The 16,209-nt window shown below is 43.8% G+C and overlaps 1 protein-coding gene across 2 annotated transcripts in view; it reads left to right on the top strand.

Annotated features, from left to right (window-relative positions):
* CLASP1 (cytoplasmic linker associated protein 1) overlaps nt 1-16,209 on the top strand; it is a 165,220-nt gene that overhangs the window by 84,716 nt on the left and 64,295 nt on the right. For both annotated transcript variants that reach the window (XM_088652464.1, XM_035128806.3), the window contains exons 16-20: nt 1,078-1,155; nt 3,060-3,227; nt 4,162-4,211; nt 7,189-7,356; nt 15,197-15,304. In XM_088652464.1, coding sequence (XP_088508590.1) covers nt 1,078-1,155; nt 3,060-3,227; nt 4,162-4,211; nt 7,189-7,356; nt 15,197-15,304 — 572 coding nt within the window. The remainder of the gene's footprint in view (nt 1-1,077; nt 1,156-3,059; nt 3,228-4,161; nt 4,212-7,188; nt 7,357-15,196; nt 15,305-16,209) is intronic.

Consider the following 16,209-nt stretch of genomic DNA (forward strand, 5'->3'; position numbering starts at 1 on the left):
AATATAGTACGTCTCAATTCACCCTATCTCGGTGAAGAAGGAGAATGAAATGCATGGAAAAGAATAAGTCAGTTAGGCCTATATTTCCCATCACTTATGGCTGTATTCTCCTCACTGCAAAGGATATTTCAATGGCTCCTTGTCAAATCCTACATCACCCAAATCTGTCTCTGGGGGTTTTGTGATGTTTTAACCTCAACCAAACTGACCACTTCCCTTTTCCTCACAGAAGTTGCACATTAGACTCAGCCTCATTCCCATGTAACATTAAGCCAAACTATGACTTAATGCAAATGAGCAAACATTCAGGCTCCTGGAAAGGAGATCATGATCAGTATGTTGCTCCTCTGGTTGTTCTGCCGCTGTGCTTTCACTTAGCTAAGTCATGGTTTGGTTTCACACACACTGTCCAAATCCAGGCTTGTGATGTACTTTTCTAAGGCAAACCATGATCCACAGGGCAAACCTAAATCACGACCCCATTTTGGATTACATGCTAAACTGTGGCTTAGCTCAGCACAGAACCAGAACAGATGAAGGAGCGAAGCAAGTGTGATCTGCTCTGTGGGAGCTCACACAGTTACTCCTGTTGTGTGCAGACTGGACCACCAAATTGTTTTGATAGCTTTGATCCCTGAACGTTTTGTGCTGTCACATAATCTTAACCAGTTGGTGTCACAAGCACGATACAACATAGATTATGGTGCCAGAGATGTTTGTTCCACTCCCCCACCCCCCAGCAAATAAACCCTATTGATTCCCAAATGTGCATATGCACATTTTAGCATCTCTATACTTTTATGCTTCTGTGGTTTCCAAGTAACTAAGGATTGACCTCTGAAGAATGTTTCTTGGCATTTTCAATACAAGAGAGGCAAGTGCAATAAAGCTGACTGGCACAAATAAGGAACAACATCCTCAAAAAGGATATTGTGTAGAAATCTGGGCTTAGCAAAGCATGCTGTTTTTTGTTCTGGCAAGATGGACAAACTTTTTATGGCCCCAAAGTTCAGTGGCGCTGGTGTATTTCTCACCCCACCCCCCGGGCTGGTAAATGATGTTGTTTTCTAATCTCAGGCACATATCAGTATTGGCTGAAACACTAAAGAAGGGAATCCACGATGCTGACTCTGAAGCACGGATAAAAGCCAGAAAGTAAGTGGGTGTCTTTTCCCCTCCATTGCTGATTCCTTCAAGGAACATTGTCTGTTGTGTGCTATGCAGCTGAATTCAAGGCTTTTAAAGTCTGCAGCAGTTTCATGAAATTTGATGTCGCTTAGTGAGGCGTTTCTGTGCGATGCTCTGGTTCACCAGAAGCGGCTTAGTCATGTTGGCCACGTGACCCGGAAGCTGTCTGCGGACAAACGCCGGCTCCCTCGGCCTATAGAGCGAGATGAGCGCCGTAACCCCAGAGACGCCTGCGCCTGGACCTAACAGTCAGGGGTACCTTCACCTAGTGAGGGGCAGAATCATGCCTTCAGGAACTCACACGCAAAAGGGAGAGAAAGAGACTACTGTAGGCATGCTAGAGGACTGTATTGTTAATAATAGCTTTGCCTTGTTTTGGTATAAGTTGTTCAGAAGATTCATCTATTTTCACAAGGGGGTTGTGTCAGTTTTAAAGGTCTGTTTGCTCAGTGGTTCTTTAAAGGTCAGACATTTGCATTCTAAGGCTTGCTGGTATTTTCAAAATTGCAGTTTGTAATGCCTTTCTCTTGCCACCCAATGTTTTTGAGGACTTCACTAGAATTCAGTTTTTCCTTATCAATGCTTGATTTCTCAACCTTCATGGATTATTGCTTGCTTTAGCTGAAACTGCAAGAAAAGTCCAATTGCAATGGTTTATCCCAGTGTAGTGACAAAGTGGTAGGCTGTTAGTGTGTGTTGTACTCCCAGGGCCGGATTTAGGTTTGATGAGGCCCTAAGCTACTGAAGGTAATGGGGCCCTTTATATGTCCAGCTGTCCTTTGTCGGCAACAAATTGTCACTGTTTTTTTGTGTTGAATATATGCCATATGGTAATTTATGGACCTAATAGATATCTAAAGCCATTTGCACATAACAAAATATGTATTTTATCAAAGTAATTGTTGAACTGAAATACAATTAAGAAGAAGTATATTAATAGTGAAATACAATTAAGAAGAAGTATATTAATAGTGAAATAATTATTAAGCTCTAGTCATCCAGGACTGGACCTTTACCTTTGCCTTTACCTTTAACTGTATGTAGGTTTTATTTTTATTTTTTTTTATCTTATATTTTGGAAATGTACATCCACTGTTATTTTTCTTTGTTTTTTTTGGGGGGGGACCCCCCAAGAGAGTGGGGCCCTAAGCTATGGCTTCTTTAGCTTATACATAAATCCGGCACCGTGTACTCCCCATTGAGATATATTCTCATTTTGCAGCAGGAGATGCAGTTATCCCTGAATCTTTATTCTCATTTCCCTGCTAATTTCTTTTCCTGCCAGAAACATTAGAACTAGTGTGAAAAGCTAACTGTGGTTTAAATGTGAAGAAGATGCACGATGCTCATACGTTGTTGTTGCTGTCGTCCTCCCCTAGTTCTGTGGCTGCCCGGTTTCTCATGTTGTCCAAATCTGGGCCCATGGTTTGTTTTGCTGCAAACAAACTACAAGCAGAAGCCAAGGCTTGTTCTTACCGCTTACCGCTCACAATTTGTTTTTGAGGAGCGAACCATCAGCCCTGATTCAGATGTTGCGACAAGCCAGGCTCTGCCTTGTTTTCCAACAGCAGTGGGGGAAGACCAGAGGAAAAACTTGTGAGCAGCATGCATCTTGACCACAATAAAGCACAGTTTGCTTCTAACGGTGGTGTAAAGTGTAACGTATGAACCAGACCAATGTGTGGAGGCCTAAATAATTTATGTGGAAATAAATGGATGTACATATGCTGGTTTTGGTTTCATAAGTTGATTCCTCACCACCACTGCTATTTTAAATTTTGGCTGGAATTTCAACAGAGCAGCTTCTCTGGGGCTAAAGTTCTGCTGTGCTAATGGCGTGTTCAGTGATTGGTTTGAAATTTTATCCTCAGGTGTTACTGGGGCTTCCACAGTCATTTTAGTCGAGAAGCAGAGCATCTGTTCAACTCGTTGGAGTCCTCATACCAGAAAGCCCTGCAGTCTGACTTGAAGAACTCTGACAGCATAGTGTCCTTGCCTCAGTCTGACCGCTCCTCTTCTAGCTCCCAGGAGAGTCTCAAGTAAGCCCTCACAGTGTTAATGATAACAAAATGTGACCTTTCCCCATTTTCTTTTTAAACATCCAGCTTCATTTGCTGAATTGGTACCGCTTCTGGGTTCTGAGAATTGCCGCTTGGCGTCATGTGTAGGAACTTGATCTAATTGTTCTGATTTCACATGCAACCCACAATTTAGCTTGTTTGTTCATTTTTTAATTTTCTACCCTGCTTTTTTCTTCAATAAAAAAATAATGAAGCTGCTTGCAGTAAAACGTTAAACATTCAAATGATGAACACTAATAGCATTTATTCCAAACAAAACCATAATCCAACAGTGTGCATCTGCCTCTTATCACAGCAGACAGGGAAAAAATCCCAGTGTTCACCAGTCTACCTCAAACGGCTCCCTAAAATGCCACGTTTTAATGAATCATTGAAACGTTGAGTCCATTTTAGCTTCCTTAAGGAGAGCATTCTGGTGTTTAAAAGGCCCTGCCTCCTGAGCTTTATTCTGCAAGGGAAGCTGGAGTGGGATTGGACCATGTGGGAGGGAACATGTGAGAGAAGGTGGTCCTTGGAATGCTCCACTCCCAGTTGTGCAGGGCTTTAAAGATGAGGACCAACACCTGGGATCTGATGAAAACAAAATCCCAAGGCGACACTTTGGCCTGGATCTTCCTATGACCTCTCTCAGCAGTTTCTTGTAGAAGTTAAAAAGCATGGGAGATGGAACCTTCTATAAATAGGGAAGGTGGGCAGAACACTTTTTTAACGTTGATGTTCTTCATCTGTTGGAATCTGTGGACAATGCAGGCATGCATTGTTGTAAATGAATGCCAGGGTGGGTGGGGTGGGGAGCCTCCTAAGCCTCCGAGATAACAATTTTTGGAAGTGTTGCCATTTGTGGATTCAAAGAAAACCTGTTATTAAATCCATTCTTTCTCCTCCTTTTTAGTCGTCCGCTGTCTGCCAAAAGAAGTCCAACTGGAAGCACCACATCGCGAGGTGAAAATGAGAGGACTGGGTCTAAAGTGGGAGGGGGAATGGGGCAGTATGGGGAAGGTGAAGCACCACCTTCCCTGCAAATGCTCCTTATGTCAAGCCGACAAGAAGCAGTTCTGCTCAGCGACCCTTGTCAGGCGCTACTAGACAGAATAGATAGTATTAGCTTAATTCAATATGGGAGCGGCTGCTCAGAAATGTTGCTACCTTTCATGAAGCAGTTTCGAGGTGGGAAAACATTTTGGGATGAATGGCAACACAACTCTGAGAGCAGATTAGTCTCAATATTTGTTCTGCAGGAGTAAATTCTCACTTAATAACTTTGAAGCAACACTTGGCGAAATATTTGAATTATGTTCATCCGTGAAGGCATTTTGAGCCAGACATTATTTTTGATAAATATCCTTCTTTATTAAGCTCCTTAAAATCAGTTGGGATGTCTTTGTTAGATTGGCCTCAGTGCTACTTATGACAGACAGCAACAAATCACTAATATATGAGAATTTATGACAGGCATGATACATTTTGCATTAATTTCTAAGTCATCCTTTACAAACCTAGTGCTCTCCAGATATTTTGGTTACAACCTCTTATCAGTCTAGCCAATGTGCCTATTAGTCAGGGATGATGAGAGTCATAGGCCAAAACATCTGGGGGCCACTGGGTTGGCAAAGGCTGATCTAGACAAATCTTTGGATTCCATATTCCGCAAGTATTAAGGGATGCCAGCAACCAGGCTCCCAGGGACATTGTGAATACAGAGAGTAATTCTCTATAGGTTTCTGATGCAACTAACAGTACTTCATGCCTGCCATCCCGTCCACAAAACTGGTTTCTTTTGAGATTGGAAGGGCTTGAAGTCTTCTTTCTAACTTTTCCTAGCTTCATATCAGGTGCTCAGAACTGGCAGATGAATAAATGAAAAGCCTTTAGACAGAGTTATTACAATTGTCAGAGTTTTCCACGGTTTCTTCAGTTTATTTTGAATGTGTTGTAGATTGGGCAGTACAGGACGTGCACTACAGTACACACAGTAGATATAGTAACATCATTAGATATAGTAAGTTATTAAGTTTATTTATACCACTCATCATAAGAAAACTGCAATCATTTGCAAGCAAAATATTTTTTAAAATGCAATAGCTAACACCCTCCACATTCTTCTAAAAATGTTTTAATCATGTATTGTCATTGCAACAAAAGCAATTGACACCACCTTTTTATTTATGTGCCTGTTTCTGTTTGCCAAGAGAATTCAGTTGTCTTGTTGTTGCAATTTTAGTCAACTACGTCCTTAAAAATAGGGCTTGCCAATAAATAGGGAGATGAAACCTCAACTATATCTTCCCCACAAATACACTTCCTCAAACGGAATTGAGTATTCCTGTAATAGCCATCCAAAACGGCAAAGGATATCTGCAGAAGCCTTATTCTTTTAGTAATAATAAGCTGTAGCAGCAATCTAATATATAGGTAGCATTAACTTACTCCGTCAAATTTTCTTCTCACAGAAGCTACATCAGAGCAGCAGTATGATTTAATTCAGAATAAAGATTTGAGTGGAGGTAGGAAAACCTATATTTTAAACAGAGCAGAGAATGGATGGTTAATGTAACTGAGAAACCAAGATCCACCAATCTAGACCAGCCTTCCCCAACTTGTGGCCCTCTGGATGTTCTTCGACTACAGCCCTCATCACCCCTGATCACTGACTGGGGCTTAAGGGATTTGTAGTCCAAAACAATGGCCGCCACTTCGGGGAAGGCTGTATTAGAGCCTTAGATTTTTGATGAGCTTCTGGTTAATGCACATATGGTCTGTGTTGGAAGGACCTCAGTAGCTGAGATTACATACAGAATAGTTAACGCAACACCGGCAAAAGAGTACCCGATTGATCCTTGAAAGGGCCATAATCATGTTGCTGTTTCTCTGACAGAATGTGAGGGAGATCTTTTTTTTGCCAAATAGGAAGGGAGAGGAGGAAGCTGGATAAAGAGCACAAATATGTTTTCTTTAATTTGGTATGACACATTAATTTTAAAGATATAAAAAGTTTGATTTTAACACAGTTTATTTGTTAAATAAGAACACGTCTTATACAGTGGTACCTCGGGTTGCGTACTCAATCCGTTTCGGGGTGCTGTTTGCACCCCGAAAAGTACGCACCGCGTACGGTGCTTCCATGCACGTGCGAAGCACCGATAGAGCACTTCTGCACACATGTGAAGCATTCAGAACGCTTCTGCGCATGCGTGCGTGGCGGAACCTGGAAGTAAACACTTCCAGGTCTGCACGGTTCTTAACCCGAAAGTACGCAACCCGCAGCGTATTCAACCTGAGGTATGACTGTAATAGCAACCACAAGAATTACAGTGTTATTATGCCTCTCAGTCCTTTGTTTTTTGTTTTGTTTTTAAGAGGGTGAATTTTGGAAGAGCACTGAACAGATTGCTTGTTTTGTGTTTGTGAGTTGTATTTTATGGCTGGAGTTTATCACTGATTGATTTCTGGGTGTTTTTACTGACTTACTATTTTATTGCTGAATTGCTGTACTGTATGTTATTGTATGTTTTCATTTCATGTATTCTATTGCTGTGTGTCAGCAAGAGAACAACATTAAACTTTATTTAGCAGAGACAGAACAAAACAATTTTCAGCTGAATTTAAAACCAAGCCGAAAAAGAGAAAGCACGAGGCTTATTTAAAACCACATTAAAATAGTGAAAGCATAGAGTTTTATTTCGAAGCGAAGGTTCATATAGTACTTTTGCATTTTATGAATAAAATAATCCTTAGGATAAAACTTACTGGAGCATTTTTGTGCCTAAAATTATTCTTTGGGTATAGGGAAAAGTCTTTAGTCTTAGCATCCCCATTTCTCCTGGCAGGAATAAAAAGACTTGTGCTAAACTGATCTTCTTGAGTATCCTTATTTTTAGCGGTGCTTATCTCTCTCCCCCCTCCCCCGCCCTCCCAAAAGCTTCTACAGTGAGTGCAAAATCTGTGTCTGCATCAGGGTCTCTCCAACGTTCTCGCAGTGACATTGATGTGAATGCAGCAGCCAGTGCCAAATCTAAAGTCACTTCTGGATCAGATGCCCCCTTCAGCTCAGCAGCAGCCTTGCCCCCGGGTTCATACGCATCTCTAGGTAAGCTTATTTGCTTTCCCATAAAGGAGATGAGTGATTTATGTAAGGATTTAGTAGAATAAATAAATGCGTTTCTTAGGGAGTTCCAGCCTTACAGAGAAACAGTTTGGAAAACGGTATATACTGTCCCATGGGGAATAAACAGGTGATTGTTTACAAAAGCGTTATCTAAATGAAATAGGTTTGGCATCTACGGCGCCTGAGCAGTTTATGGAGTGGCCGTGTTTTATTTGACATGATGGCTGTCACTTTCTTCGGCAAGGCTTCTGTGAATTCTGTGAGCCAGACAACTCAGACTGTGCAGCATGAGGAACAAATATTTTTCTCTGGAAAGAATACAGTAGCTGAAATCTAGGGAAGGCGGCCCTATTGGGTTGCATTCCACTAAGTCATACTCAGAGTAATCCCATTTCCATCAGAGTCTAGGACTAACTTAAAACCCATTGATTTAGTAGGTGTGCGATGGGTATGATATTGCAGAATACAACCTTTTCTAATCTCTAATATACATTTGTTAGGATTCTGAGCAGATCAGGGGAAATCACCTCCTTTTTTCTTGTAAAGATTAGGTTATTAAAGCTTAGTGTGGCGAAAAGGTTGCTTAAAGGAGGATCGATATAAGTGAGTATGTGGCAAATCGTGCCAAGATAAAACAGCCACTAAGTTCCACCAATGTAAAAATTTGAGCCAGCTGCTAAATTTTGCCTAACATTCTGGGGGAGCAAAATTAAAACAAACAAATATGACCTGTGAATGTTGAAGGCTGCAGGAAGCATATTTCTGGCATGAAACAGACTAGTTTTTCTCCAGAGAATACCCTGAATGACTCTATGTTTGAAGTGATCTTAGTATACCTAGGTATTATTATTATTACCTTTGTATCCCACCTTTCCTCCAAGGAGCTCAAGGTGGTATACATATACATAATATAATAATGTCCAAGTTGTCCCTGCGTCCAGTTGTCCCGTGTGTCCCTGGGGTACTGCGCATGTACCCCAGAGACACAGGGATTGGACGGAGGGACAACGGCCAACCGTCGCTCCGCCAACCGCCGTTCCGAAGCCCAGTCTCATGCTGGAGGTGCGCAGCGAGGCGGCGAGGGAAAGAAGCGCTCCCCCCGGCAGCCTTGCCGCGCACCTCCGGCATGGGACGGCGCTTCCTCGGCCGAAGCGGCAGCGGGCGCCGAGGGAAGCCGGCTTTGGCTTGGCGGCGGCGGGAAGAAGAGGAGGAATTCCTCCTCTTTTTCCCACCGCCGCCAAGCCAGTCCCCAAGCCGAAGTGCGGCGCGGTGGGGGCTTTTCGCTGTTTGACTTCCCGGAGTGAAGGGGGAGGCAAACGGCGAATTCCTCCCCTTCTTCCCGCCACCGCCAAGCCAGTCCCGGAGCCGAATTGCGGCGTGGCGGGGGCTTTTTGCCATTTGCCTCCCCCTTAGCTCGGGGAAGGCAAACGGCGAAAAGCCCCCCCCCCCGCGCGCCGCAATTCGGCTCTGTCCCCCGCGCGCTTTAGTTTGGGGAAGCAGGCAGGGAGACGCAACAGCCCGGGAAGCTGCGGGCTGTTGCGTCTCCCTGCCTGCTTCCCCGAGCCGTAGCGCATCGGGGGACAGCCGAAGATCGGCGGGCGCTGTTTGCCGGGGTGCTTCGTGCAGCGCTGCTGGGTGCCGACCCGGCAGGCCGCTTCCTTGATCTGGCGGCCTGCCGGGTCGGCGCTGATCAGCGCTGCGCGGAGCACCGGTTCGAGGAGCCGGCATGCATTCTAGCGCCCGTTTATTTAACGGGCTGAAGACACTAGTACATATATATGTCCTCACAGCAGCCCTGTGAGATAGGGTAGGCTGAGACTGGTGACTCCCCCAAGGCCACACAGTAAGCTTTGTGTCTGAGTGGGGGGCGGGGATTCAAACACTGGTCTCCCGGATCCTTGTCCAGCACTCTACCCACAACACCACGCCGGCTTCTACGTGTCCTCCTGTGTTCTTGATTGGTTTGCATGTTGCATTCTTCCACCGGAATTCTTGTCAGCATGAGTCAGTAGTGCCACCACTGAATCTGCGTCAACTTTTGTGGGTATATTTGTTTATTCAGTTACTGCTTTTCCTGCACCTAATCTTACAATAACTTCAATCATTATTTTTTTGATTTCCTCAGTTTAATTTGTAGACTACGACCCATTGATGTTCCTTTCAATTGGTTTAGTCTGCACGGCAGTCAAATGGGGCAGCGTTAGACTGTGACTGTCTAATTTTATTTGGCAGCATCCAAGTAGTTATGACACCTAGAGTGCACAAAGCCTTACCATGGTCAGTTTCTGCAGAAGGGCTCTCTAATGACCTATTATTATTATTATTATTATTATTATTATTATTATTAATTTATACCCCGACCATCTGGCTGGGTTTCCCCAGCCACTCTGGGCGGCTTCCATCAGAAAAATAAAATACAGAAATCTATTAAACATTAAAAGCCTCCCTAAACAGGGCTGCCTTCAGATGTCTTCTAAAAGTCTGGTAGTTGTTGTTCTCTTTGACATCAGATGGGAGGGTGTTCCACAGGGCGGGCACCACTACCGAGAAGGCCCTCTGCCTGGTTCCCTGTAACTTGACTTTTTGCAACGAGGGAACCGCCAGAAGGCCCTCGGTACTGGACCTCAGTGTCCGGGCAGAACGATGGGGGTGGAGACGCTCCTTCAGGTATACTGGACCGAGGCCATTTAGGGCAATTAAAGGTCAGCACCAACACTTTGAATTGTGCTCGGAAACGAACTGGGAGCCAATGGAGATCTTTCAAGACTGGTGTTATGTGGTCTCGGCGGCCGCTCCCAGTCACCAGTCTAGCTGCCGCATTCTGGATTAGTTGTAGTTTCTGAGTCACCTTCAAAGGTACCCCCAGGTAGAGCGCATTGCAGTAGTCCAAGCGGGAGATAACCAGAGCATGCACCACTCTGGTGAGACAGTCTGCAGGCAGGTAGGGTCTCAGCCTGCGCATGGAGCTGATAGACAGCTGCCCTGGACACAGAATTAATCTGTGCCTCCATGGACAGCTGTGAGTCCAAAATGACTCCCAGGCTGCGCACCTGGTCCTTCAGGGGCACAGTTACCCCATTCAGGACCAGGGAGTCCTCCACATCTGCCCGCCTCCTGTCCCCCACAAACAGTACTTCTGTCTTGTCAGGATTCAACCTCAATCTGTTAGCCGCCATCCATCCTCCAACCGCCTCCAGGCACTCACACAGGACCTTCGCCGCCTTCACTGGTTCTGATTTGAAAGAGAGGTAGAGCTGGGTATCATCCGCATACTGATGAACACCCAGCCCAAACCCCCTGATGATCTCTCCCAGCTGCTGCATATAGATGTTAAAAAGCATAAGGGAAAGGACAGAACCCTGAGGCACCCCACAAGTGAGAGCCCAGGGGTCTGAACACTCATCGCCCACCACCACTTTCTGAACACGGCCCAGGAGGAAGGAGCGGAACCACTGTATAACAGTGCCCCCAGCTCCCAACCCCTCTAGACGGTCCAGAAGGATGTTATGGTCAATGGTGTCAAAAGCCGCTGAGAGATCCATCAGGACTAGGAAACAGCTCTCACCTTTGTCCCTAGCCTGCCGGAGATCATCAACCAGTGTGACCAGGGCAGTTTCAGTCCCATGATGAGGCCTGAATCCTGACTGGAAGGGATCCAAATGGTCCGCTTCTTCCAGGCGTGCCTGGAGTTGTTCAGCAACCACTTGCTCAGTCACCTTGCCCAAGAATGGAAGATTTGAGACTGGGCGATAGTTGGCCATATTGGCCGCATCTACAGATGGTTTTTTAAGAAGCGGTTTAATAACCGCCTCTTTCAGCGGGTCTGGGAAGGCTCCTTCATGGAGAGAAGCATTCACCAACCCGCAAAGCCCATCGCCCAGCCCTTCCCGGCTACCTTTTATAAGCCAGGATGGGCAAGGATCAAGGAGACAGGTGGCTGGTTTCACTCGTCCAAGCAGCCTGTCTACATCCTCGGAGGTAACAGATTGGAATTGATCCCACGCAACTTGACTAGACAGACCTCTAGCACTCCCCCGCCCTGGCCCTGCTCCCACGGTGGAGTCTACCTCTTCCCGAATCTGAGCGACTTTATCTGCAATTTTTTTTGCAAAATCGTTGCAGGAGATCATGTGGCCCGTACTGTGGCCTGATGGAGAAGGTGGTTCTACAAAACTGCGAACCACCTGAAAAAGTCTCCTGCTGGTATTTTCTGCAGATGCAATAGAGGCGGTGAAGAAAGTCTTCTTTGCTGTCGCTACCGCCACTTGGTAGGCTCGACATTGAGCTCTAACCCATGTCCGGTCAGATTCAGAATGAGTTATTCGCCACCGGCACTCTAGCCGTCTCAGTGATTGTTTCTTCACCCTCAGATCCATGGAAAACCACAGGGCTGTCCGGGCTCCATGCAATCGGAGAGGGCACTTCGGATTATGCAATGCCTGCGTTTCCAGAAGCACCTTTTTATTTAAGAAGAACTTGTGGGCCCAGTATTAGAGAAATACAGAAGCAAAGAAAAGTGGTTCACAAACAAACTAGTGCTGTATTACTTCTGCTGGTTTAGAGAATTACATTTTGACAGTGTCCCCTCCCCAGCAATATGCTAATTGAATTTCTTCAGTATTAAAAAACAACAACAGTAGAGCACACACTCGAGTGAAAAGACCTCAAGCTTCTCTTTCTTCCCTTCTATACTTAGTGCATGGGCAGGCAATTTCGGAGGCAGTTCCTTAAGACCCATTCACACAGCCAGCAGCCTTTGCAAGATCTCTCATATACACACTTGTGTTAATGAACCATAATGGGTGAGATCCAACGCATGTCTTCCCCCCGCAGCCCCCCTTCTTCCTCCCCAAATCTGCTACGGAAGGAGGAGAAAATATAACAGAAGTCCTGTTGTGCAATCAGGTTTCTGTTGTGCAAATGGGAGCGTTGGGAATAATACTGGATGTCACCAATTAAATATGCTGAAAGCATTATGGGATTATTTGTCAGCAGGTGGCGCTATTGTCATAACGATCTCTGCTGTAAGAAGCAGTCTGGTTAAACAAATAACCGAAATGTGTGTGTGTGTGTGTGTGTGTGTTCATGGTACTTGTGTACTCTGGTAGTATAGGCCTCTCAAACAGGTTTACAATACGTCTATCAACCGTGCAACACACTTAAAAGCCAGGTGGCAGAAAAGGAAGCAAACTAAAAGCCTGATGAAACTGAAAAGGGTAGGTGGGGGGGAATCGAAAGAAAGACAACCCAAGTGAGGACTAGGAAATGTCATAAATATCTGGGGGTGGTAGCAGCCTTGTGCAGTTTACCCATGTATGTATTATGATAATTCCGGCTTCAGGTGCACAGATGTTGCATTTCTGTTTAACTAACATTATTCATTTAATTCAACTGAAAGTTATACCTTGTTTTTGTAGCTAACTACACACTGCCCACTTCTGCTGAATATTACTAACTTTCCCTGTTATCCCTTTCATTTTTCTTCTCTAAATTTGCTTAAAGATGGTACTACCAGTAAACCTGAGGGTAAGCAGTCTCTGTGTAACTGAGGTCTGTCTCTGGCTTTTACACCAGTTCTCTGTTATCACCCAAGTGGTCCCTGATTTTCATCTGTGTTCACTGGTGCCTTTGCATGACCTCTTGCATGGTGTTCTCCTCTTACTCATGCTGATGCTGCTGAGTACCCTTCACCTTGTCTCTCAGCTCACCCTTGTCATTAGGCATAATACTTAGTGGAACATTTTGTTTCTGAGTAGTTCTGTGAACCTAGCCTAACGTGTCGAACACTTCATGAATATCACTGCACAACTGAGGGTTTACCTGGTTTTTGTAACTGGAAATGTTGGGCTCTTTCGTTTCCGTAGAAAAAGCTTGCTTTAAAAAAAAAAAGGCATAAAAAGGTTATTCTGGTTCTTAATTGTGTAGAACTAGTAACATTTTAATGGCTAATAGTTCGTTTCATTATACAGTTCCCGGCAACCTTGAAATTTATTAACTATGACTGCTTTACCTGTTACTTGATTTTCTTAATGCTTTTAAATATCTTAGATGTTTTTAATTGCTTCTAAATTTCTTAAGTATGTTTTTTTAAAAACAGTACAAATATTGTGGGACTGTTTTAAATGGTGCTGTTTTCTGTTTACCTTTTCATGGTGTTGGAAATAGTTTCATTATTGCAAAAGGTGTGATTTGTGAAATAGCACTGGAATAGAAAGGTAGAAGAAACAAAATGTTTATTGGGAAATGTAACTTTTTATTCTTTTTTTAAAAAATCTATCATATTTCTAATGGCAACTGCAAAAATGGCTGACTTTGCTGAATAGCCAGAGCCAGACTGAGCATTTGCACTGAATTCGGTTATTTTTAGACTAACCTGTAGCTTAAAGAGAAGATAATAGATGCAATGACCTTGTGAGATAGGATAGGCTAAGACTTTTAGAAGACATTTGAAGGCAGCCATGTATTGGGAAGTTTTTAATGTTTGATATTTTACTACGTTTTTATGTATGCTGTAAGCTGCCCAAAGTGGCTGGGGAAACCCAGCCAGATGGAGGCAGGGTATAAATAATAAAATTAGTAGTAGTAGTAGTAGTAATAAAAGCAGTAATCATGGAGTAGCCAACCTGGTGCCCTCCAGACCTTGGACTACAATTCCTGTTATTCCTGACAATTGGCTCTAGTGGCTAAGGGGGAGTAGGAGTCCAACAAAATCAGATGGTCAAATGGTCCAGAGGTGCTGGTGGGTTGGGCTCTGACGGGATGTAGCCTATGAAGGAATGGTACATCTATTGGTGTCATCTTCTGTTAATTCACACTTTCAGGGCAGCTGAAGCAGTTTTTTCTTGTTAGTGACTGGGAGGGGGAATAGTTATAAAGTTCAGTATGGTACATTGCTCTTGCTTTCCTTGTATTATCATAGGAACATTGGAAGCTTCCTTAATACTGAGTCAGACCATTGGTTCGCCTAACTTAGTATTGTCTGCAGCTCTCCCTGACTTCAGACATGGGGCATTCCCAAACTTACCTGTAGATGTTGGGAACTGGGAGATTCTCTGTGCAAAGTAGATGCTCTACCACTGAGGTAGAGTCCTTCAGGATTTGTCAGGAAAAAAAATGGATCATCATGCTTTGTGCTTACTGATTCTACTGGCCATAAATGGGCTGCAGGGATGTTTGCTAGAACATTCTTGAGACACACAGGGACTTCTTCATCCTATCTGTAAAGCAGGAATAATATTGCCTAGTCTTATTCAACAATAATTTTGAAGATTAGCCATTAACACCCAGAACCTCTTTATCTCCAATTCTCTCCCCTAATTTAGGAATGAACTTTTTTGTTTTCATTTTTCTTGTGACATTTTGATGCAAATTGTTTTGGGTATTCTGTATGTACCCTATTAAATGCAAAGGGTTGTATCCAACATTATATGTGTGTGAGCAGAACAGGCTTCCACTTGCACAACATAAATTTTACTACCCTCTCCTCCCCACTGGAGTCCTCTGTGCGCCCTCAAAATCTTCTCCAGAGGATTGTAAAAGCCTCTAGGGCAGATTTTGGGGGCTGTAGGAAGAGAGAGAGGTGGAGTCCCATTTCATGCAACATTGGGTTGCACCTAAATATTCATTCCTGGTTTTGATATTGCGGTTTTAACCATATTTCTAACACTAGTAAAATGGGATGCCTTTACATTTTAGTACAAGTACTACTATTATTATAGATTTCTTCATCCCAATTTGAATGTGTTGGTGAGAGGATAAGATATTTAAAGCACAATCACTTGGATTAATTAACTGATGCTTCTTTCCCCCCCCTTTCCCCTAGGTCGGATCCGCACAAGGAGGCAAAGCTCTGGAAGTACCACCAGTATCACCTCATCACCTGCTGACACTCGAGGCCGCAGCCGGGCTAAAGTAGTTTCACAGTCCCAGCGTAAGAAGCCATTTAGCTTTTGTTTTGTTGAGGAGGCTAAATATTTTTTCCAGCTCATTTTCATTGCCTGTCCTCGTAGAAAGCACATACTCCATTCACTCCAATCAGTTTCGTTCAGTATATATCATTTTTGTGGAACAGCCTTATCCAAGGCTAGGACCCCAATTCATTATAAAATGGTACACAGATGTAGAAATATCAGGATATTTGAGGGCTCTAGGTAATGGTTACAATCCCTGTGTACATTCCCATCCTTTTTCATTATGATCACGTAGGTTTATCTCCTAATATGTTGCTTGAATTGTTCACTTGTGTTCACACATTCATGAACTCCTTTGTGCTAAGCATGGAAGAATACTCCTTCATTAGAAGCTGCTTCTAATCTGTGGTGTCTGCCTGTCTTACTTGTAAAGGACTTTCCTACTCTTTTAAACCCAGAGGAGGTCCACTAAATCGGGCCCTGTCCATCTCTCTGGGATGTCTTGTGCAATTCACCCAGCATCATGGGAGCATGTCTCTCGGAGAGTAGGAAGGTGGCTCTCTCTATTGTTGGGATTTTGGCTGGATTCATTGAGTGCTGACACTGTGCAGAAAGGTCTGCATCTGTGATGACTGCTGAAGAGAATAAAATTGATTCCCTGTATGTCCTAAATAATAGCTGGCTCTCTGATCCTTTGTCACTGTACTGTATGATCTGTGATTACTGATCAGTTAAGGGTAAGAGCATATGATACTTGCTAATTTGCATCTTGTTAGTAACTCCCATTCCTGATCACCTGGGGCATCTCTCAATTAAGCTGACATGCTGGGTGTATGAAAATAATTCTAAAGAAGCGATAATGTAGAATGGCAGGAAATATGTGTAAAATAGTGATTAGGTGCTTAATTTGCATAAAGAGAAAAAT

Source organism: Zootoca vivipara, chromosome 1, assembly GCF_965207765.1.
Source record: "Zootoca vivipara chromosome 1, rZooViv2.hap1.1, whole genome shotgun sequence".
NCBI lineage: Eukaryota > Metazoa > Chordata > Lepidosauria > Squamata > Lacertidae > Zootoca > Zootoca vivipara.